This window comes from Parasteatoda tepidariorum, chromosome 5 (assembly GCF_043381705.1).
Source record: "Parasteatoda tepidariorum isolate YZ-2023 chromosome 5, CAS_Ptep_4.0, whole genome shotgun sequence".
Classification (NCBI taxonomy): Eukaryota; Metazoa; Arthropoda; class Arachnida; order Araneae; family Theridiidae; genus Parasteatoda; species Parasteatoda tepidariorum.
Genome location: NC_092208.1, coordinates 93,180,272 through 93,204,799, shown reverse-complemented (window position 1 = coordinate 93,204,799; position 24,528 = coordinate 93,180,272). Strand labels below are relative to the sequence as shown.

At 27.9% G+C, this 24,528-nt stretch overlaps 1 protein-coding gene across 13 annotated transcripts in view; it reads left to right on the top strand.

Annotated features, from left to right (window-relative positions):
* LOC107446520 (scavenger receptor class B member 1) overlaps window positions 1-24,528 on the top strand; it is a 66,691-nt gene that overhangs the window by 19,865 nt on the left and 22,298 nt on the right. For 6 of the 13 annotated variants that reach the window (XR_011636769.1, XM_071180802.1, XM_071180805.1 and 3 more), the window contains exons 2-8: window positions 12,232-12,412; window positions 14,317-14,408; window positions 16,672-16,832; window positions 17,910-18,051; window positions 19,735-19,941; window positions 21,947-22,038; window positions 23,238-23,287. Coding sequence is in view for 10 of the 13 variants with exons in the window: in XM_071180802.1 (XP_071036903.1) it covers window positions 12,391-12,412; window positions 14,317-14,408; window positions 16,672-16,832; window positions 17,910-18,051; window positions 19,735-19,941; window positions 21,947-22,038; window positions 23,238-23,287 (766 nt within the window). In the remaining 3 variants the exon portion in view is untranslated. Of the gene's footprint in view, window positions 1-4,074; window positions 4,161-8,263; window positions 8,548-12,231; window positions 12,413-14,316; window positions 14,409-16,671; window positions 16,833-17,909; window positions 18,052-19,734; window positions 19,942-21,946; window positions 22,039-23,237; window positions 23,288-24,528 lie in introns of those variants that run through there. The other 7 variants (XR_011636768.1, XR_011636767.1, XM_016061195.3 and 4 more) reach the window with 4 other exon arrangements.

Genomic DNA, 24,528 nt, shown 5'->3' with positions numbered 1-24,528 from the left:
TCAAAAATTATTGAGGGTATTTCAAATTTATACGTGATGGAGAAAGAAGAATTTACTTACATAAAATTTTTTACTGTAATAGATCATCATTTTATGATATACTACAGTCAAAATGAAACATCATCTTAATTTTATGATTATAATTTCTATTCCTATGCTTATATTTTCCTGCAATTTTATAACTATTAGTGAAGAAATATTAATGGCTGATTTCTCAACTTGTTATTAACTTTGGAGTTAGTAGTTATTGCCTATGCCAGCATTCATCTATGAAAAGGTACCCCCCAGCATAGAATCCAGTTAACATGTTTTTTATACTAGTGAATTTGAATAATATTTCTGTAGTGGTAGATACACTACAGTACTCCCCCACTAGAATTAAATCTGTGATAGAATTCGATGAATGGACACCTCTAGTTGATTCATTGCTGTTTTGTGAGAAACCGGGAAAGCTGTATTAAGACCACCGTACTTTTGAGTGCTGATCGTGAGAGCTTAATTAAGTTCACTGTCATAGTCGCTCCTGTGTCATAGTCGCCAGGAGGGGGATAACGTCGCAGTCACATGTAGCAAGTCAACTGTTCGATGCGGATCACCAATCAAAGTAGGCGTGCTCAGAGCGTTAAGATAGGCGTTGCTGTTAAGATAGGCGTGTTTTTATCAAAGTGGGAGTTTCTGTCAAGGTAGGCATGTTCACATCACATCCGAAGGTCACCAATGTGGGGCAGGCCTGTAAACGAGACCGAAAAGGGAAGATACTGGTATAGAGAGTTTTTTGGGTACAGATAGATTCGGGGCATTAAAACACTTTTTTTTTTCAAAGGTGACAGTTTGCACCAAACTATTACTTACCATTGTTTCCAACTAAGCACTTCACGAAGTTCAGCAATTTCCACCAGATATTATAACACAGTACACAAAGAGACATTTTATAATTTACAGCTGATGTTTTCACTTGAATAATTTGAAAATGAAGCTTTTTTGGACTACAATTAGATTCAGTTTAGAGCAAAACAGTGGTAATGCACATTTTTTCCTCCTAATGCGACGCTTTGCAAACTATCCCTTTATATTGTTTCATAATTTGTACTTAACCTATAGGCGCAAAAATATTTATGAAACATATTTTTTACATTTTTTCTTTATTTTGTATTAATTTATGTCAAAATAAGTGAAAAATATTATATTTAGTATTTTTATAAGTTATAACCAGGAAATACAGCATGAAACACCGTTGTCTTTTTCTGCGTTAAAGGCAAAATCTTTCAAACACTTCCAAAAAATAATTTTTCAACTTTGCATTAATTTGCATTTATTTGCAGTTATTCAGATGTAAGAGAAACAATTATTCATCATTGAAATTTCTTTAATTTACAAAATCAATCATTTATAAATTTTTAAATACGAATAAAAAAATTTGCAACTACTTTTTTTGGATTTTATATTTTATCACAAATATAATTCCGATAATTTAACACATTTTTTTAGTTAGACTGGTTTTTATAATGGAAAAATATCAAAATATATTTTTGCTTGAGCGTTAGAAAAAAAAATATAAATATAAAAGGGACACCCATCTGTTCCAGCAATTTACTTCACACATCAAAACAAAATATAAGGAAAAATCTTTTGCTTACATAGAAATTGGGGTGTTCTCTCTAGAATAATTTGAAAATATGGTTCATTATTATATTTCCTCTGCAATCATCCCCGGATGCCTCCTGACGGGGGCAGGACGATGATGATTTGAGGATTTCCTCTACCATTATGCGCATATATATGCACAGTTATTACGTCTGAAGTAAAAATTCTTGTCGCTATCATTAAAAATTTTGATTCATAACTATTACATACTTGATATTAATTTGTATTCCAAACAGATGCATTAAAAAGACTTCATATAGACAATACAAAATAAGTGCTTAAAGTTTGAATAGTTTACCACACTGTATCTTTGTAGTGAAGATAGTTTGTTAAATTTAATGTTTAACAATTGGATTAAAAAAGGAAATAAGATGAACAATGAAGGCTTCGTTCACAAATATGGCTTCATTGGCGACATTTTGGTGACATTTGTGAAAAATCCATCCCGTTTGTTTGAATTTTACATTTTAAAAAGTGAGTTCTAAGGTTCTTACAATGAGATTATTTTGCATCTCAAATCACTCTTAATATTAATTTCATTTTTTGTGTATTTCACCATATCATAATTTTTTTAAGTGAATTGAAAAACTTTGCACACAGTTATAAAATTCGTTTATCTAAAGATAATTCCATGCAAAAAAGAACTTTTAAATAAATATTTATCATTTTATTTAATAACAATCGAAAACATTATGAATCGTAAGGTATAAAATTTTTTGCTTCAGTTTAAATAATGTAATTTGATCGAATATTTCCTGAAAAAACGAATTTTAAAAAAAGTCGTATATATTATAAATTCGATTTCTCAGAAACTATTTGACCGATTTCGCTCAAATTTTGTATTTTGCCATGTAAAATTTCAGTCTTTAAGACAAAGTTTAAAAAAATTTAACCTTACCATTCAAAGTTTTTCAACTATTAGTAAATAAAATTTTAAAAAATAACATATATTTACTAAAAGTTAATTTTTGGACAGAATTATCGATGGATAAATGAACTTTATAATTGGGTACAAAGCTTCTTCTATTCGCTTAAAAAATTTCTCGAGATATGGCGAAATAGGCAAAAAGTTAAAATAACATTCAGGGGTCCAAATTTTGGATCGCTCTCCTGAACAAACTATGGAAACTTTCATTAACATGCTGATTTCGTAACTTACAATATCTAATGCACTAATTAATTAGCATATTTGAGGTCACCCCCTCAAATCATTAGGATTCAGCCCTGGATTAGATCAGAAGTTGTTCTGGCTGATCCGTTTATTTTTTTGTGCACTATACTTTCAACTAAAAAATTATATAGAATACATCAGTTTAATTGGAAGAAAAAAAATCTTCCACCGTATTTCACTTTTCTTGGAATTGCCAAGATCAGGATCAGAACTGACCTTATTTCCAAAATTAAAATAAAATTAAAACCCGAAAATTTTCCAACAACCTCATGAAAACATCTGCCACCACTTTTTTTAATTTTTACATTCGCTTTTGTTCTAAATTGCTAAGTTTGAAATGCTTTTGCCTGGGTTGGGATATTAACTGGTGTCGAAATAGTCTTGAAATTTAGGACAAAGATTTTAAAAGCTTTGTTCTAAAACAAATTTGCTTCACCATTCATCTATTGCTTAGAGAATTTGTTGTTACCCGTGACAACCGCTACAAATAAAAATTTAAAGGACAAATATATTGGGAAATATTATATCTAACAGGCCCATTTAAAAAAAGAAAACTATTGTTTTTATGAGAAATTAATGACAATTCATTTTAAATAGTTAATTTTTTTTTCATAAACACTCTCCTAATTTATGACGTCAAAACTGCGTTCTTTACATGCCCGGCATACTATATATAGTTAAATAATTCATTGAGGTTAATATATAAAGGTTATAGTTAACTTATACAGAGAGTTTGCAGTCATTTATCTTCTTCTGTCAATTATGACAGTACACAGATTTTGCTTGGTACTAAGTGTGAAGTTCTTATATTGATTAAATAATCGTTTTATTCATTCCATAAGCCCTTAAATTCAAAGAAGCTAATTTTTTATTAAAAACTATTATGGAAATAATCGTTTCTAAGGTAAGCAGATGGTGTTCAGCTAAGTAAACAAATACAATCTTAATTCAAAATGTGATCAAGGTTAAAATTAATCAATTGATGAACATAAATACACAAAGTGTTACAATGAGAAATAAACAAATCATATCACTCACGATATGTTGCATGAGAACGGAAAACAAATAAAAAGTAGAATTTTAGTCCTAGCGTTTCCGACAAGAATTCTTTAGAAAATCGTTTGCTTTTTGTGTCACCACTAAAACTTTCATAAAATTTTCACATTTTTTTTTTCTTTCTGAGAATGCGTTGATGAGAAGGTTTCTACATCATGCAAGGTTTGCTTTTAGATTTATAGAACTCAGATACATTTTGAATATCAATGAACATAAGTTCAGGAAGAAGTTGCGAATAACGTAGGCCGGTTTCTTACATTCTAAAACACGACATTTAATAATCATACGGGTAAGTACTTTGAATATTTTCCTCTCTAACTAAGTTTCCTTATTTTCTTTTGACCGTTCGACGCCTTATTTTTCTTTTTCGCTTTTATTTTTTAAGGAAATTGAAACAAATTTTTTTACCCTAAACTAAACATACGCAAGTTGAATGTGTGAAGAGAAGGCGAAGTTTATGGATTTATCTTTTTAGAACTAAGCTATTTTACCGGGGGGGGGGATTTATTTTATTTGTTTATTTATTATTAGCTGAATACCCGTTCTTAGCACGGGGTGAATTAAAAAAAGACTCAAGAATTTGGTTTTTAGCATGATTGCATAATTTTTGTTTCAAATTAGACAGTGGTAAACAAAATAAAGAAAAGAATTATTAGTTCCACCTTTTAATAAATAGATAATAAAATAGTAGTTCCAATACAACTTTCTTTTGTTCTGAAAAGACACTTACCTGATTCTACCACTAAATTTTTCTATTAAAATAGCTAAAATAATTTCAATTTTGTTTTATTAAATGTTATTTGTTGTCCTTTTCGGTGGCTTTACGTTATTGAAGTAAGCAAAACTCGTTTTTTTCCGGTTTATTTCTATAGAATAAAGATAAAATGTATTTAGCATCTTGTCATGATTCTGTTGCTCGTTGTCGTCTGTTGACAACTCATTGTATTCAAACATTACCCCCCTCAAGCAATTTTCTCCCGTATATAACCGTTTTGAGGGGACGTAAAACACTTATTTCCATTGTATCACTGTAAAAATTGCTTAGTATTGGTACAGTCTTAATAATCACCAAATACATCAATATATTTTGTACCTACATTAGCATACTTAGTACTTATTACATAACCCTTCAACATTTTTGCGAAATACATAGCTAACCAAAGCCGAAATTATTAAAAGTTAATTAGAGCTTGATTAGGATTTTGGAGCATGACCATTTCTCTATCTCACATCTTAATGTCTATTTAAATATTAATAAACTGTCTACTATCATTCACTGGAAAAAATAATTTCTTATTCAGAGAAAGACCCGTTGTAGAGTTTTTATCACATTTGCATTAATTACCATAATACTAGTAGTATATATTACCGTACAGTGCGCCAAAAAAAAGAAGGGAGAAAAACAGACTACCCTGAATAACTTTTTGATCTAATGATCGGATCTTCACGATTTAGGACCCAATCTTAATGGTGCTAGTGGTTGACCTCAAATATGTTAATTAATAAGTGCAGGCGATATTTTAAGTTACGAAATCAGACACAAAGACGTACTTTCTCTGAATAAACATATATTTTTTTCATCGGATTCAAATTTCTGACCCTTAAAATATAAGGTGCAGTCGTGGTCCAAATAGTTTGGTCAGGAGAGCGTTCCAAAATTTGGACTCCGTAATCTTAAATTTACTTTTTAGAAATTTCGCTACATTTCGCGAACTTTTTAAGCGAATCGCCAATTTTTTGCTTTCAATTATAAAATTTGCTTATCCAAAGATAATTCCATTGTAAAAATACATTTTAGTAAAGATTTTTTATTGTTTAATTCTTATTATTTTCTAAAACCATTAAGTTTGAGTCCTAGAACTTGAAGATCCGATCATTAGATCAAAAGTTATTCAGGGTGGTCCGTTTTCTTTTTTGCGCTCTCTGGAGTGTTCATATTAATTAAGCGTCATCTGTCAATGACGATTTTCTACGGTTTTTCGAAACGAATTTCCCGTTAACTTTGCTTTTTAGAACATAGCTTATTTTATTTCAATTAATACATATTGGAGCCATAAGGGCTCAGGGGATAGAGCGCTCACCTCCCAATGAGATGACCCGGGTTCGAATCCCTGATCGATTGGAATTCAGCACCCGGCTCGCACCGACCACAATGCTGGCGCAAAATATCCTCAGTGAAAGACGTATCATGCGTTATAGTCCTCTTGCCGTCAGTCTAATCGTGAGTGGTTTTCGTGATTTTCCACTCCATGTAACAGAAATGCGGCTTACTTTCATCAAAAAGCCCTCCACGAAGGCAAATACTTGATCCAGGAGTTCCCTTGTCTTCTGGATCGGGTCCTAAATTACATTTTTTTCTTCAACGGTGAAATTTTTTACATCAAAGTAATCATTTGCATTGTTTCCAGCTAAGTAACTTACAAGTTTCTGGAATTTCCATTTGATAAAAGCTCAAATTCAGAAACATTTTATTTCCTATACGAATATCGCAGAGTTTTTTTCCCCAAAAAAGATCTCTTGAAATAGGCCCGATTGGAGAGTTTGAAAATGTTGCTTATCTTTATATTGCCCCATAATCTTTATATTTATGTGTCCTAATATCATACAAATAGATCACTAATAACTAAGAATATTTCGAGTGTTTGAAGTTTATATGACATGATCATAAATATCAGTACGAAATTTGCATGTATCTTTCATTACCAATATTTTTATTTATCTATTAAAAAAAACGAAAATTTTCGTTTTTCAAGGAGATTTATTGAATGTTTTGGAAATACCACATAGCTATAATTTGCATGCGTTTTCAATGGCGAAAGTTCAAATAAATAAATAAAATAAATAAAAACTTTTAAATTATTTATTTTTAAAAAAGTATTTAGAATATCAATATTAAAGCCGAATTTTGTATTTCTCTGCTGATCTCCTAAACACTCACTTTTTTTCTTATTTTGTAGGTTAAATTTTTTAACTTTCTGTACAGTTAGTTTTCGATGGCTTCTTAGTTTTTTACATTTCTAGAAAATATAATTATCAGTTCTTAAAATTATCAGTTCTTGAAAATATAAAGCTCCAATATATCGTTTTCTAACTTCTTTAGCCAGAATTTATTTGAAAAATCTACTTTGAAAACTCTAGCAAACAAAAGCGTGGTAGCCGCATAATTATATTAGTTGTAATTGTCCAAGAGGTAAAAAAAGAAGAAGAAAAAAATCCTGTTAACCAAATCATATTAACAATTTAAAAGTAATTAAAATTAAAACCATTTAGCGAGAGTTTTGATTCAAAAAGAATGTAGTCTTATAATTAATATAAGAAATTATCTGCGTATTTTAAACAAAAATAATATAGGAAAATATTTTAGAGATTTTATCCATTAAAATAAATACTTTGAAAGTGTCAATATTGAGGTCAAATTTTGTATTTTTGTGTGGAACTCATTTTTCCAAACTTTTTCATTCACATTTTGTATAATCAGGTTTCATATAGTTTTTGAAAAAACGAAGAATTGTAATAACTTCATATTGCTTTTTTTTTTTTTTTTCATTCTCAATTTTATTTTAAAAAATACAATGTGAAAATCCTGCAAGTTAAAAAGAGATAGATACATATTTATTCTTGAAACTAAAATGGTTGCTAACTGAAAAAACTATTGTTAAATTATATTGGTTATTGGTTTAACAAACTAACCGGAAAAACTATATTATTTGAACAAATGTTGATTTACCATTAATTAGAATTTTTGGAATACTTACTTTATCGAATTATATATGCGCAACACAATAGCGATCATATTATTATAATTAAAAATTTAATACAATGTATAATTTAGCATCAAATTTAGTTAATTTAAAAAAATTATCAATCTCATTTAATTAGATTAATAATTTATTTAATTATACAAATGTAACACAATATGTTCATTCATTTAAATTAAAAATTTAAAAAATTATTAAACATTAGATTTCAACTTTAGTTTATTTAAAAAAATTGTCAATTTGATTTGATTTAATTTCACTTTATAATAAAATCCTGATTATAATGAAAAATTTAATAATATAATTTAGTTTCGAAATTGGTTTATAGAAAAGACATTTTTATTTTGTTAAATTAGATTAGTAGTTTGCTTAATTAAATATACATAAAACAATTGGAATCTTATCATTATAATTTTAAAAAAAAGATGTAATGCATAAAATTATTTAGATTTAAATGCTTTTTTTTTTATATATTCCATTGATAGAAATGTTAAAACCAAAGCCCCTGAACCCCAACGAAACTGGAATACCAAAATCAGCAATAAATGATTACTAGCGTTAAGTGAAAGTTGTAGCTCGCTTTCCTTTCAAATATTTATAAAATCTGCAAACCTAGCGAAAATTACGTAAGAGAGTGTCATAACCTCATGACATACATTGTGGAAGCGTAGAACACATCATCCTCACTTTGGCGATATTTGGCTACAAGAGATGTCTCTCAAAATGCCAGACTTGGCAGTCAAAATCTTGGCGACCATCAACTAAAAAGGTGAAGGCCAATAGATTTTAGATTTTTAGAATGACGAATTATTCATGATGTCCGAGAAACTAAGTAATCTCCTGCATAAAAATTTTATCCTCTAAATTAGATATTTTTTAACTTTTAATGGTTTTTATTCCACTAATGATTTCCGAAAGGTAAGCCTCCTTTTGTTATTTTGTACAAATGTATTTTTGATTGAATCCTGTTTAAAATAATAATTTAGAAAAATAAATCTAGTGCTGATCGCGCGAAAAATAGTTAATTTTAAAGACGTTTGCTGCCAAGATGAAATACCATTGGTATTTTAATCCTTTTTATTGAAATAATTATTTAGTATTCTTTCTTAATTTTTAATGTAATGTTGTTTTTCATGAATCAGTACCATAATTGACATTTTGCAGCAAGTACGTCAACTCTCCATTTATTAACATTCATATTAATAAAGTTTAGTTTTAGTTTACAATTATTTAAAAATGTAGAATCAAAAAACTTCAATACTTTCTTATCCGTTGTAACTATTGGTATTTAGTTGGTTTTGGTACTTGGGTAAAAATAATTTCAGTCGTTGATTTTTATTCCAAAATTTACTTTTTATAGGATATTTATGTTGTGAACAGTTTTTCTAATTAAGAAAATTTCGTGTCATCTCGTTTCTAAATTTAAGCTATGTATCTACATGTACATTAATGCACGGGTGATTAATCAAGAATGCATTAGAGACATTAATAAAGCAATGTATTAGAAGAAAAATGCTATATTTTTAAATATAAGTCTTCCAAAAAGTAGTTTTAATTTTCAATACTGCGTTTATAATTTTAATTATATATTTTTTCACTTATGTAATACTTTTCTTAAGGCCTAAAGAAAAATTAACTCTACTTTTATGCTATTTTTTTAACTTATCTCTACGTTTTTACGTATAGCCAGCATATTTTATAAAAATTTGGTTTTGAAATATTTTTTTAAAATTTCTAGAATTCTTTCTATTATTTAGAATGACCAAATTTGTAAAGTTATTATTTTATTTTTGTTATTAATTAGCTTTTTTATTGAAAAACTTAAATAAATTTTTAACCAAGCTATTTAGTGAATAAATAAAAATATAGGATATAGAATTTTTTTAAAAATGTCAAATTAAAAATTAGACTCAAAATGTAGATTTCTTTTGATTTATGTAATGTTGATTTTTTTTCAAAAACCATCTAAATAACCAAATTTTTGTTTAAATTTGAATTATTCTTTATTAGTACATTTTGATTTTAACTTTGATAGATTATGAAAAATCATTATTTATTTATAAAAAATATTCTATGAAATGCAGTGTTGTTGTGACAATGTTTGAGATAAATGTTAAAAATTCCAACACATTGGATAATTAATTTAACGTAGAGATAACATGTAAAGATGTTATCAAAACTTGTGTTTCCAGCTTAACTGCATTTGGTTTTAATGGAATAAAAATTCCGATGAAAAATAATCAAATAAAGAGAGAAAATTCTCTCACTACTAGTTTTAAATCCTATCTATATAATTTCTATCTGTCATCAGTTATATTGTGTCTTTATCATTTTTATTTGCCATCAGTTTTCAAAGCCTATTTAATATATTTAAGTGATAATTTAAATCTGTTTATATTTATCATACAAAATATGTAAATAAATTGAATTATCATAGTTATCCGTTTTTATTTTTCTGCTAAAAACACGCTATCTATCTACTAAAAACAACTAATAAATAATTACTTACAGCCATNAAATCTGTTTATATTTATCATAGAAATATAAATATACCAAGTAATGTTGGGCTTATATGTAAATAAATTGAATTATCATAGTTATCCGTTTTTATTTTTCTGCTAAAAACACGCTATCTATCTACTAAAAACAACTAATAAATAATTACTTACAGCCATTACTTGGAAAATAATTAGTACTACTTTTTACTTTTACTACCTTTTGTGAATTTGTATATACTTTGAATAATACCTTTTATGATATTATTAGCTAACTACTTTTTATGAATTTGTCTTTATTTTATGTAATTATTACTTATAAGAATTTATCTAATTTATAAAAATTTACTTTTGTAAAAATGTGTATTTGTATTATATCTATCTTCTTATGTTTTTCGTCTCTCGCAAATCCTGCCCAATAAAATATATTTTAGTCCTATTGATTAACCTCCCAACTCATTTTTAATGGGTGAATAAACTGATCTAAAATAATTGCATTTTGGTAAAATCAAGACCATAATTAATGTTGGGCTTATAGCGCATGAAATACATTAAGGATGATATAATGTGAAGAAAAATTTAACCTTTGGTCTTCTGTTCTGCAATGTTTGGTGATGGATAAATTAGGAATATGTCAAGCTTGAAACTAGTCATTTGATCATGCTTCTAGTTTTTTTTTTTTTCCCTTTACAAAAAAAAGCTTCCATATATCTTAAAATTCTGCTTTTTAACTTGTCAATTCACCTCTGCCATTTGAAATAAATAAAATATCTTAAAATTATCTCAAAACAAATTTCAACTCATTTTTTCTCTAAACAACAAAATCAGTTTCTTAACCTCAAATAATCAATTGGATGTGTGCTAGGGAATATACAAAATTGTATGCCAATGTGGGAAAAACTGAGCACTCTAATATCAGCTTTCTAAGAACATCAAAGCTGTGTCAAGCCACCACTCCAACTTCTATGAATCACAGAATTTTGATCCATATATACTATTCATGTTTTAAATTTTCTTAGAAAATATGAATTATAATTTGAAATTCTGGTTATTAACTCCTTGTGAAATGTAGGCAAGAATGATTTGGGGCAAATCTTTTCAAATTGATTTAGATGAAATGAAATCATTATGTAAAAGATGTATATTGCATTTTCAGGGTGCGTAGCGTTTTTAAAAAGTGCTTAAAGGTGCTTTTTTCATTGGGTGTTTTTAAAAAGTGCTTAATTTTCCTTGTTTCAAAATATGATTTTTCCTTTACTATGTTGATTTTGCTTTGAATTATGCAGAAGACGCAGTTCACATTGTTCTATTCAGCGTTTTCACAATTAATTCAACCCCAATCTATTTCAGCATATGTCTGTCCGTAGCGTATGAAAACATCATTCGTTTTACATTATTTGAAATTTCATGATTTTTGACAATTGTCAAAAACAATACCAAAAGTTTTTGACATGACGGTTAAAACAAGATAAAAACCGTTAATTGTCAAAGACTTTCCAACCCTGCCTAATTATGATATTTTTTTACAGTGCTTAAAAGGTGCTTATTTTTTGTTGAATAATTTGGCTATTTTGTAAAATATGTTTTATTTAAATTTTAAGATGAATATATTTAAATTACTAATTGTACATATCTTTTTTACTTTTCTTTAACTTAACATGTCTTTCCTTTTTGATTTGTTATTACTTCCCTATGGTTTATATCAGTTAAACATATATTATTTTTATCATTTTTAAAAAGAGTGTACTTAATTTTAAATCTAATTTGAAACATTATAAATTTATTCCTATGAATAAGAAATATTAATTATAATTTAAATGCTATTAAAAAATTAAATTCAGGTAACAATGACTCTGTGTAAAATATAGACAATCTAAGGACACACTATAAGGATAGCTTGTGGAAATGTTTTTAAAAATCATTTACATGAAATGAAACTATGTTCTTTTAAGTGTATATTACATTTATGTAAAAGATCTCTTAAATTAAATTTAAAGGTGAATGCTTTTAAATGTAATTTTTTCTTTCATTGACGTAATATGTTTCCCTTTGATTTGTTATTGCATGTCTGTGGTTTAATCTAATGAATGTTTTCCTTCTTTTATAGTGATGAGGAAAAGTTCTACAAAGCAATACCATTTCCTGCAGAAGAGCTAAAGTTTTCTTCAAGGACGAAAGAAGAAACTGGTTTCCAATTTGAACTAATGTTATGTTCAGAGTTCTATAATGCTTCCAATACTAAGTCTTTCAATTTAGGTAGATAAATATGTTAAGTCATCGAAAAAATGGTAAGAAGATGCTCAAATACTTTTTTCATTAATAGCTAGCTAAAAAGAGAAACTTATTTTTCATACATAAGATTGTAAATATGTATTTTATAAAATCAAATTTAATTTCATTGGATCTAATAATTTGATAAAAAATATTAATATTCTACTCTTCTGTGTCTTATTCACTATTAATTTTATTGTTTTAATGCTCTTAAATTTCATTTTTTGTACTTATTAAGAAAAAATCTTCTATTTAAGTTATTCTTATTAAGAATCTTATAGTCTTTAAGTCTTCCATTTGTTAAATGTTTTTATTCTCAAACCTTATATACAGTGGTTTAGACTTAGAAATATACAGGGTAATCTTAAATGAGCAACACTTATGGTAGTTCAGTGTCGGCCATTAGCAATAAAAAAAAGATATAGGAATGTAAAATGGTAATAACAATAATTTAGCACTTTAAAAATTGGAAAATTTATTTGGGAAGAAATTAATTAAATTATGTTCTAATTTTTTTATATTTAGACAAAAAAATTTTTTTTTCATATCTCTTTACCTGTTTGTCTTTGAACTCAGTTTAATAAAAAAACCTGAATAAATATTTTCCCAAGATTTGTTACTTTAAAAATGTAGACAATAGTTGCTTTGATACATAATTACTAGTTCTTAAAATTTCCTTAATTTAAGAAGGTAAAATAAAATTTATGTTAAATCACACTCGGTTAAAATAGGCAATCGCTCAATTTAACTATGACTTTTATTTTGCGTACATTTTGTTTAGTCGGATCAAAGTATATTCAACTATTTTATTTACTTATTTATTCATTTTTGAAGAAAACAAAATTACCATTCCAGAAATAAAATAATTAAGTAAAAACTGTTGAATTTACTTGCTCCTAGCTAACTTTTTTTTGTGGTGTAAAACCTGTGATAAATATTTAATGTATCTTTTCCTCTAATTCAATCTATTAATAAAGTATCTTTGACAAGATACTTTATCAAAAGTATCTGAAGTATAAGAACAGTTTCAGCCTTTAAATAATGAGAATTGTTTGTAATCGTATAAAACTTATTTATATAAAAAGATATTTTAGAAGAAGATAGTAAAGTAGAGTGATCAGAAAACTTAAAGCAGAAATGAAAATTCCAAAAAACAAAAAATTCAGCAAACATCTTTAACGAGGAAAAAAATTTAACTTCAATTCAAACTTATTTAAGCTTTAAATAATCATAGCTATTGACATGGAGTCAGCATTTTTTAAGTAAACTAAAGGAAAAATACTTTGAGCCTGTTAAGTTACTTAGTCAGCGAAATCTTAATTGTAGGTTAATTTTATCTAACTATAAGTATGCATTACTCTACAAGTAACTTTCCTTTAATAAATAGTCATGTAATGTCTTCTTACTAGGAAACTACCTTATCAAATCTGGTATCATAGTTAACCCTGTTACCACAATTTACTATGAAATAAAATGTGAAAAATCTTAATTAGACAAAGCTGGAGATATGTTGCAAGATTTTTATAGAATTGATTTAAAAGCAATTCAAATAATAGTACAAGTCTCTGTAAGCAAATCATCTATTGCATTAATATTGTAGAGCAGGTCAATGTATACTAATCACAATTCTATTTTATTTAATCTCTCTTTTAAATACTTTATTTGAAAATATAATGAAATTAGTTGTTCTAGAATGCTATATTTTAGATAAAATTTAATGAATGTCTGAACTTTAAATACTTCATGTTGTGTGTCTAGGAATTAGTGCTTGGTTGTGTTATAGATTGCATACAAGCATCTTCTAAAGCAATTTACCTTTTTATCCATTTGTTCCTAAAAATATTATGAAATTAATAGGTGTATTTAAATGACGATTGTCTTGTTTTTTTTTTTTTTTTTTAATTTTTTTTTTTTAATATAGTTGTGTGTCTGGGTATTGGTGCCTTCTTAGCTATTATTGGAATAATTTTCTTCCTCTGTTTTCCTGTGATATTTAACTTTCTTCTTAAAAAGGTTAGTAATTTATTCTCATTTGCAGTTTATTTAAAGAAAAATTGTATCATAATTAAAGTGTAAAAGTGGTAGTAAATATTTATGCAAGCGGTAATTACTGCTTATTATAATAATAATAATACTGCTTATTATAATATGATTATTAATATTATAGTGGTGGTTGAAGTATTGTCTCAAGGAAAATGAATAAAATTGTTTAAGTAAAAATTTGTTTTATTAAGTAAGAATTAGTATATTCAAAATGGCCATATTTAAAATATACAAATCATAATTTTTTTTTTAAAAAAATCCCTTAAAGGGATCAAGATAACTCTACGTCAAGAAGTTTTCTTAGCATGAATGATATTTTTTTAATGATTGGGACTAAGAGGCCCAAAAGGGCACCTCCAGTTGCCTCAAATTTGAAATTGAAAGTGAATGAATTTGTTCCTAACGGACACAACAGCATGGAGAAGAGATCCAAGATTGGCAAATTATCGAAATATAACGTAGCTAAAATAAAGCCAACCCAATTAACATTAGGTTTGAAAATACTTTGGGGATCCTGAATAGCCAACAAGACTGTGAGAATCGGAATAACCATGTAACTGAAAAATATTTGTGGTAAGAAATTAATAATAAAGAGTTATAAATGGATTTTTGTTTTTGATTAGGTGCTGCAGTGAATTAATGAGTCTACATTAGTATTGAAATAAAAAGTTAGCCTTTACATTGATCAATAAGAAAAGAATAAAATATTTTATGTTCGCTTTTATAAAGATTAACTCATTGATTTAATTTAAATATAATTCGATTAACAATGATTAAAAAAGTAAGTATAAGTTATTAACGATATTTTAAAGGCTAGGAAATATGTAGTGCCAATAGTGGCAACACAATATTCTTGTTGGCCAGCTTTGTTTTAAATGATAATCAAGTCTTAGAGCAAAAACTTCTTTATTGTATAGATATTTCCTTATTGTATAGGCTCTTCTTTTTTGCAATATTTTTTCCTGTTAGAAATGCATTCATATTGATGCTGTTTTTTAATCTGAGTTTTTAATTGTTAATTTATAATATATTTGATACTTTTCACAGGTGCGAGTGAATTAAACAATTATATTTTTATTTATTACGCGAAACCAAATGGAGGTGCCCCTCCTCCCTCAAAAAATATTGAATTTACTTGGACCTGGTAAACAGAAAGTATCATATATTTTGATGCATTCATTCTGCTTAATAAATAGTTTTTATTTAATTTAATAAGTAAATAACTTTTAATTAAGTAAAATAATTTTCCATGTATGTAGCAAACATTCAACAAATTATTTCATGGGTTAAAATAAAATGCTTAAACATAGTTTCGACAAATTGTATTTTAAATTATGTTGAACGGAAAAGGACTACAAGTTTTGTTTATAGGGACAGAACTTTTTTAAAAGCAATATTTGAATAATTTGGCAGGTAAAATGCATAGGTTTAGTTCATGCTCTGTACATAATTTACCTTTTTTTTTTTTTTTTTTAAGGTNNTTTTTTTTTTTTTTTTTCTTAAGGTAAATACAATTCCTATCAAGCAGAGTCATACTTTGATCAGTCATCACTTTTTTTTTTTTCCTTGTTTAGTATTTAGTTTGACTTAGCTTACAATAATGTTATATGTTATTATATTTAAGAACATTATAAACTTCTGCCTTATAGTAGTGCACTTTATTGTGCTGGTTATATTTAATCTCAGGCTTTTGAGCTATTGAATTTTGCACACAATCAACATATTACTTGTATCATGTATTTTATTTTCTCAGTTTTGTACTAGAAAAAACTATTCTTCTAGCACAATAATTTAACTGACATTTGAATAATATGCATAAATATTTGGCTGATTTTTGTAATTTTTTTAATTGCATAATGGATATTGAAATAAAATTTAATGTTTATTTGATAAAAAAGTAGATGTAAAAAAAGCTTATGTTACGCCATCAAAGAAGAATTTCATTTTTAATTTTAAAACGACAGAAATATATTTTTAATCTATAATTTTTACCTTTAAAAATTTAAACCCCTCTGAATTAGATTTAAGCACCCAAATGCATATTCATTTATTTATAGGCAGTTTATTATTTATTACTACAGTTTTTTTAGCACAGACATATTCTAAGATAAAATTAAAGATAATTGCTTATAAAATCTTAAAAGTCTAAATTAAGGGGAATGTACAATATTTCTCTTAGCTCTTTTCTGTATTACAAATTTCAATTTTAATTACTTTCTGTATTCATTTCTAGCAAATAGCAATCCAAAATGGGACTATTGGTTACAATGTGTGGCAGGATATCCCTCTTCCAATTACTCAAAGACTATATTTTTTCAATATAACTAATCCCGATGGCTTTCTACGAAGAAAAGAGAAACCGAATCTTGTTGAAGTGGGGCCGTATGCATTTAAGTAAGACTTTGATCTTATATAACATCTCTTGATTTTTACTATTTCTTTTAAATGTTCTATATCTAAGATAATTTTAGAACTCAATTTTACATAATTTTTGTTAGTTTTCTTAAGGAAATGTTGTTTTTCCTTTCATGAATAATGAATTGCTAAAACTGCATAAAATATTTCAAGTATTTTAAATTTTTATTTAGTATATTCTTTAATTTTTTAATATTTCAAGTAATGCTAAGTCTATTTCGAATTATTTTTGGTTTAGTAAAATAACTCTTGATTTTTACCATTCTTCATTCACCTTCAAATTTTTTAGTACAAGGAATAATTGTGAAATGTAATTTTATAAAATTCTTATATTTATTTTTTAAGAAACTGTTGTTTTTCTCTTCTTATGAATAATAAATTACAAAAATATTATGTAATGTATAAAATATTTCAAATAATTCAGCCTATGTAGAATTGTTCTTAATTTTCCCCATGCTTCATCTTCTATCTCATAGACAATGAATTATTGGAAGGCTCAACTTCCTAAAACTTTTATTTATTTTTTTAAAGCTCTTTTTTTCCTCTTATGAATAATGAATTACTAAAAAAACTATGTATTACCTAAACTTTTAAAATAATTCAGTCTATGTAGATTAGTTTCTGAACTAGTGGAATAATTCTTGATCTTTATCAAGAAACCATCCTCTTTCAAATGTGACACAGTTAAGAAAACATTAGAAACTAGTAGAAAATATTTTTCCTAAAGCAAAATTTTTTTTTTCTAAAGCAAAGAATTTCATAAATTTTTTTTTCTAATATGCTAATTATTATCTGTTTTTTATTAATTTTTTTTAATGCATCTTTAATTATCTCCCACTTATTTAACTGTACAAATGTTTTAGAATTGTGCTTAGTTAATTTTAATTTAATTGTCGATTAATGCAAGATTTGTTTGTTTTGCAAACTATTGAATGATTAAATTTATCTTCAAGATATGATTATAATTTGAATTAAGCATAATTTGAATTAATAATTTGAAATAATAATTGATCTTATTCTAGGGAGTTATACATTAATACTTACTTGATATTATAGGTCCAGATGGGTGAAAGAAAACATTACGTGGCATGAAAATGGAACAGTTTCTTTCAAAGAAATTAGAATATTCGAGTTTCTCAGGAATGAATCTGTTGGTAATCAAGATGATAAAATCACCACCGTTAATGCACCTTTATTGGTAAATATGCTGAAGTAGTTTATTTTTTCCCCTCTTGTCTGTTTGAAACCTGGTTCTAATGAATTCAATTGAGTGAACTTTATAATTTAATCATACTCGTTAGATTATGGAAAAAAAAGTAATACAGTGAAACTTCTCCTAAAGGCCACTTCTACTTAAAGGCCACCTCTATTAAGGGCCAATATTTTGAGGAACGAAAATTTTCCCCCATAGACATAATGTTAATTTTCCTCCCATTAGAGGGCCACATTTTCCTGACTACCTCCAATAAAGGCCATTTTTTTTTTAAAAAAATTTCTCAAGAAAGCCATTTTTTTACATTTTTCTTCTCGCAAAGGCCATAAATCTAAACAGGTGTGTCCAATTCTTTAACTAAAAGTTTTGTAATAGAAGCAATATTGTTTTTAAAACTTTATGTGGTGAATCAGCTAATGTTGATAAAGATTTGTGTCAAGACTGGAAATCAAGGCTTCCAATCATTCTGGCAGGCTATGAAGATAATGATGTTTATAACTTAGATGAGACAGGACTTTTTATTCCATGCCTTACCTACTAAAAGTTTAGATGTGAAAGCAGAAGTAGCCAAAGGAGGAAAACAAGCTAAACAGAGGCTCGCTGTGTGTTTTTGTGTTAATGCTGCTTTTGAAAAGGAAAGCCCATCGTCATTTGGCACTCCAAGAAACCTCGTTGTTTTAAAGGTAAAGATTTATCACAAATGGGAGTAAAATATCATCNATGAAAGACAAATTTGTAGCTGAGAACAATATAAAAAAAGAACAAAAAACGGAAACAAGAGCTACAAAAAGAAAGAGTCTATAGGTCTGTAATAATGCATCTCGCCCACCAATAACGTTCCCACACGGGCCCAGGAGGAAGTGCAGGGCAACGTCTCAGATGGTTAGCGTCCATTTCTTCTTGTAGGTTACATAACGGACAAAAGGGGCTCGAAAAGATTTTTATTCTATGCAGGTGTTTTGATAAACAGTCATGGCCAGTGGCAAGGCGAAAAAGGGCTACAGATTTTTCTCTTGGCCATGATGGAATATCTTTAATTCCTTCCAACCAGTCCTTATTTTTATTTGCTTCATCGAGTTTTGCCTCAAATGTTGTTCGAAGAGAGATTTTTATTAGCCTTTTATGCGGTGTGGAAAGGGACTGGCCTTAGAGATATTTGTAGAATCTTGGCGGCATACATAGATATATATTTTTGTAAAAATTAAATACAAAACAGTCATACATAGATATATATTTTTGTAAAAATTAAACACAAGACAGTTGAAGATTGTATTCCCAAATTTGAAGTAAAATTATTATTTTTCTGTATGATTCTTACCTAACTTTAAAAGGCAATCATTACAGAAAACACATACTGAGTAACTATTGAATAAGTTCTATTTGACTGTTTTATTTATTTTTTTATTTTATTGTTTAGAAATATATGTGATATTTTTAGTTAGTGTTTGCACAGTATTTACCATGTGATGGCCTTGTAGAAGATTCTGTTTTTCCCATGGTATTTACCATTGTTAAAAAAAGATAACTTTCACCTATATTTAAAAAAATTAGCTTTTTTTTATTAACACTAGAAAAGAAATCTTTTACTTTCTTCCATTTCTGCAAACAATTTTAATTATTATACTCACATAATTTTTACATTGATAATAATCTATTTTTTTTCCCTAGCTTGCTGCCAACTTTTTAAAGGATTATGATCTGCCCATCAGACTTGCTGCATCACTTGCGTTTAGCATTGCAGGAGAACGTTTAATTGTTAAGAAATCCATTAAACAATTAGCATTTGACGGGTATAAAGACATTATAATTTTACTTTCTCCTTTGCTCAAAAGTGATATACCTTTTAAAAATGGATTATTTGCCTGGCTGTATGGGGTGAGTTGTTTATTTCTCTTTCATAAATTGAACTAAAGTGAATTTTATGTTAACTTTTTGTTGAAATATTTTTGGAAAAAGTGCTGTTTGATTTCTACAAGAAACTATTCATTTTAAAACTATCATCTGAGTATAATGTTTATCTTAGAAAATGAACAATTACTTAAGCAGGCATCAGAATTGAAAACTTTTTTTCCTAGTTTAGGTAATTTAAAAAATATTTTATAAAAATCCAAAAAATAATCTTTATTAAGATGCTGTTTTTTTAATATATATATATGAACTGTACTATATTCTTTACTTATAACTTTCACACGTGGGTCTTTTTGGCAACGAACGTGCTGATCAGTTGGCAAAAGAAGGTACTTCTCTCCAAACACGGTCATCGTCACAGTGGCGTAGCGAGCTTAACTCGCGCCCGGGGCACAATACCCTTTCAGCGCCCCCCCTCCCCCCTCCCCCATTCGAAAACCGTGTAATATTATATGTAAAATATACTCGCAATTTAATAAATAAATAAAGTAAAATGAATAAAGTCATAGACTCAAGCTAGGCTTTAAATTTGAGACAAAAAATGTAGTTGAGAGAACAAGACTAGATTTTGAAATGTATATGATCATCTGGAATTAGTTCAAAACATACCTATTATTTATTTTACATATTTATAAAGAAATATTTTAAAAACACGCAGTTTTAAAACAATAAAAAAGTAAATATTTATTATCTCTAAGGAGATACATATATTTAATAATCATATGATTATAATACATTAATAAAACTAATTACTATGTCTAAATTTTCCGTGCTTTTGATGAAGCAAATGTATCAATAATATCATCAAAATTGATCATTTAAAATTNGCTGACTCATCTTCACTTGCTGTTCGGAGAACCGCCTCCTCGATGCGATACTTGTAACGTTTCACTTTCAATTCATCATATTTTAATCGCTTGCCCATGTTTTAACCAACAACGCCTTACCTTCTTTGGAAGCACGATTTTATATATAAAAGACTTGTTAGATAAAAATCACCATCCTAACATCTTTGCATTTTTACGCGCTATTGGAATTTTAAGTTGTATATAATTGTTTTATACTATTTAGTGTTTTAGTAAATTTACCGTTTTATTGATTTGCATTTGATTAGTAAATTTACCGTTTTATTGACATGCAGTTTTATTGATTTTAATGTATGTAACTTTACAACATTGTTTTAGAATTTTCACTATATCTGATTTTATACGTGTGCTTTACTTGACCTCTTAATCTGTTTTTAAAACCGTGTGTTTGGCGCAGTATGTCCGTTTTTGGACCTTGTGCCACTAAACCCCACATTCAATCAATCAATCAATCCAAACACGGCCCTCACTTATTCTAAATTATTTTCTATCCACAAATCTAAAGTTAAAGCTTGGCTTGTTCCACCGTATCACAATTGGTATCCCCACAAGCGTCCTGGAGGAGTCCTTGACTTTCAGGGTACACGTGTCGACCAAACCGCTATCTGTAGATTTGTCAGTGGGCATACTAAGAACCTCACTTTCAGTGGACAAATTAAACTTTTTCCATCTTGTAAAAAGTGCAACTCTAGCGAGGCTAGTCCTCACCATCTACTTGAATGCCTGTATTTCACCATGGAAGAGGTTCTTGAGAGACCTCTCCTTTTCCTCGATTTTTTGAAGACTCACGGCCTCATAGATTTGGGATAGCTCCGCTATCCCAGCTAGGATTGGAAACAACAACACTTATAACTTTAATATTTACTGTTTTCTTTATCTCATTTTATTAAAAAAAAAGTATTTAATACAAAATATGTGTGTGTAACAGATAATAATATTTTAAATTTTACTTTGTAAATTTATTATATTACGTCCTTTTAAATTCAATCAAAGAAATAATATTAGGAAAAAAAGTTTTTTTCGAAATAAAAACTGCTTATTCAGGATTTTTGTTAAATAATTATGTTATTGAACAATAATGAATTTTAAGACCATTTCTTTTTTAGAAAAATGATACAGATGATGGAATTTACAATGTTTTCACGGGAGAGGATGATTTACAGAAATTGAACGTAATAAATATGTGGAATGGAAAAGAGTAAGTTGACGGAATTATTTTAGTTAAAATATTACAATTAATCTTCATATTAACAATGTATAAAGTTCTAATTTTATACTTCTAAGTTTCCTTTTACTGAAATGTTTGCTTGCTTTATTAAAGTAGTAAGATAGTTAGAAATCAGGAGTATTTTTTTCCTTTCCGATGAACGAGAAAAGTATCTTTAGAATGTAATTCTGCAGAAAAAAAGAAAAAATTGCTTTTGAATTTTTTTTCACCTATTTTATTGCTTTAACTGTTTCTTTACTCTGTTTTTTGAATTTAAAATCTATAAATATGAAGACACAGAGTATAACAGTTTTGGTTTTACCTATCATTTTAATGAATGTTTTTATAATGCTTTTTTTAATTTATTGTTGTGTTTTTGTCGGAGAAAATAGTAACTTCGTTAAGTCATAAAAAATTCTTGAAAGTAGTCATGGAAAGTCATGAATTTCAAAATCTAAAATGTAGCAGATGCCCTGTATTTAATACAAGGTTATAATGTGTTGGAGTGTATTCTCGACAAGCAATTTATTCAATTGTTTCTTCAGGATGATTAAAGGAAATAATTTGGGAAGAGTGAAATAATATCAGAAATATTAATTTATTAAAGATCTTTTGGTGTATAATTATTTGGAAATTGGTTTATGGCATCATTCAGAAATAGCTGAATCCTTGTCATAGTTTATAGAAAACATCAGAACTTTGATAATAAAGATTGCAAGAAAACAAGTAACTTATGTTGCGTTTTTGTACTTAAATTTTTTTTTCTTTGTTTCTTTCTTTTTTTTGATTTGCAATTAGGAATTGGGATTCAGGGAGTGACTGGAATTAGAAAGAGCATTATTCTGTTCTAGTAGCTCACTATTGTTTCAAATAATATTACCTAAGAACAATTAATTTGCCATTCATTTTTTCCAAAAAATTTTATTTGAAAGGAAAAAAATACTTTATCTTATTCATATGTTGCTGACCAAATTTAAGCTTCTTCCTATCAAAGGAGGCCACATCCATACAAAAATTCAATTAATTGTACTGATATTACATTAGATCACCCTACTTTCATTGGAATTTTAAATGACTAAAAGTAAGGAAAATAGGTCTTGCAATTATGCTTTGTTAGTTTTAAGTTTTCAATTAAACATGTAATACTATTTAAATCTTAACTTGTTATTTATTTAATAATTTATTTTTAGTTCTTTGACATTTTGGAAAGGAAAAACCTGTAATATGTTCAATGGATCAAGTAAGTATTTTTCTATGATACTGGTTAATAGCATTTTTAAAATAAAATACACAATCTGTAGCTGTAAGTTGTCTAGTTGTAGTTGCAGCTATAGCTTTCTCAAAAATGTTAAACATTGTGTATGTGCTAGAAATTCTTTTTTAATTTTCCCACTGGCGGTTAAGGAGAAGGGCAAAATTGGGCGAATGTTTCTCCCCTACACACAGTTCCCCTATCAGTTAACATGGGAAAACCGGTTTTGCTATGCAGAGAAGACTGCAGGTTAAAATGCGACTTTTTACGTGCAGAACCGTCAGTGGGTTAAGAAAGGAATTTTGCTTAAAAAGATTGTTTTCAAGAAAAAAAATTTGGCAGCAATTATACATTACTAAAAAAAAATTTTGAAATCATTATTATATAATACTTTAACTTTTTTAAAGTATTGCATGAAAGTACAATAGTTAAAATAGTAAACATTGAAAACATAATTAGTGTTAAGCTTAGTAATTAATGATATAAAGTAAGGTAAAAACAACGTTTAAGAGCACAAAAAATATTTAAAAATGCAAACAGCTGTTTTGGATGCTCAAAGGGCAACCTTCATCAGTGCAACAGAGAGAAATAAGACAAAACAGGGTAAATATATAAAAAGATGACGTCACAAGAGGGTTTAGAGCAACGACCAATAGGAGGGATGGGTGATGACAAATAGGGAGCAAGGAACAAAAAAAAGGGGGGGTTAGTTAAGTTTAATCATAGATTTCCAAACAGGAGAAAGATAAGGATTGCTAGATAGGTTATTGACCAACAGTTTGCAATTTTTGAAAATATGATAAGACACGTAAAAATCTAAATCAAATATTGAAGAACAATTTTGAATGACTTTAGAAGAAGAAAAATTAAAATTATGATCAGAGTCCCAGCAATGTTGGGCAATAGATGAGTGTTTAAATTCTAGTTTTTTGACATAAGCTTCATGTTCCTTGACACGGCACTTTAAAGCACGCTTAGTTTGGCCAATATATGAAGTACTTGGGAGGGTGACCACCTGGGAACACCTCGTGCCGTTGGCATACCTTTCGAAGGCCGGGATAGCCTGGTCGGTAGGGCGCTGGGCCCATATCCAAGAGGTCGTGGGTTCGATCCTCGCCGGCCGAAGACTCCCCGTGTAGTAAATGGTGACTGATGCACGTTAAATCTGTCGAGTCTCAAAGTCCTCCATGTTCCCACAACAAATCAATACCTCTGGGGGTACTGATCCA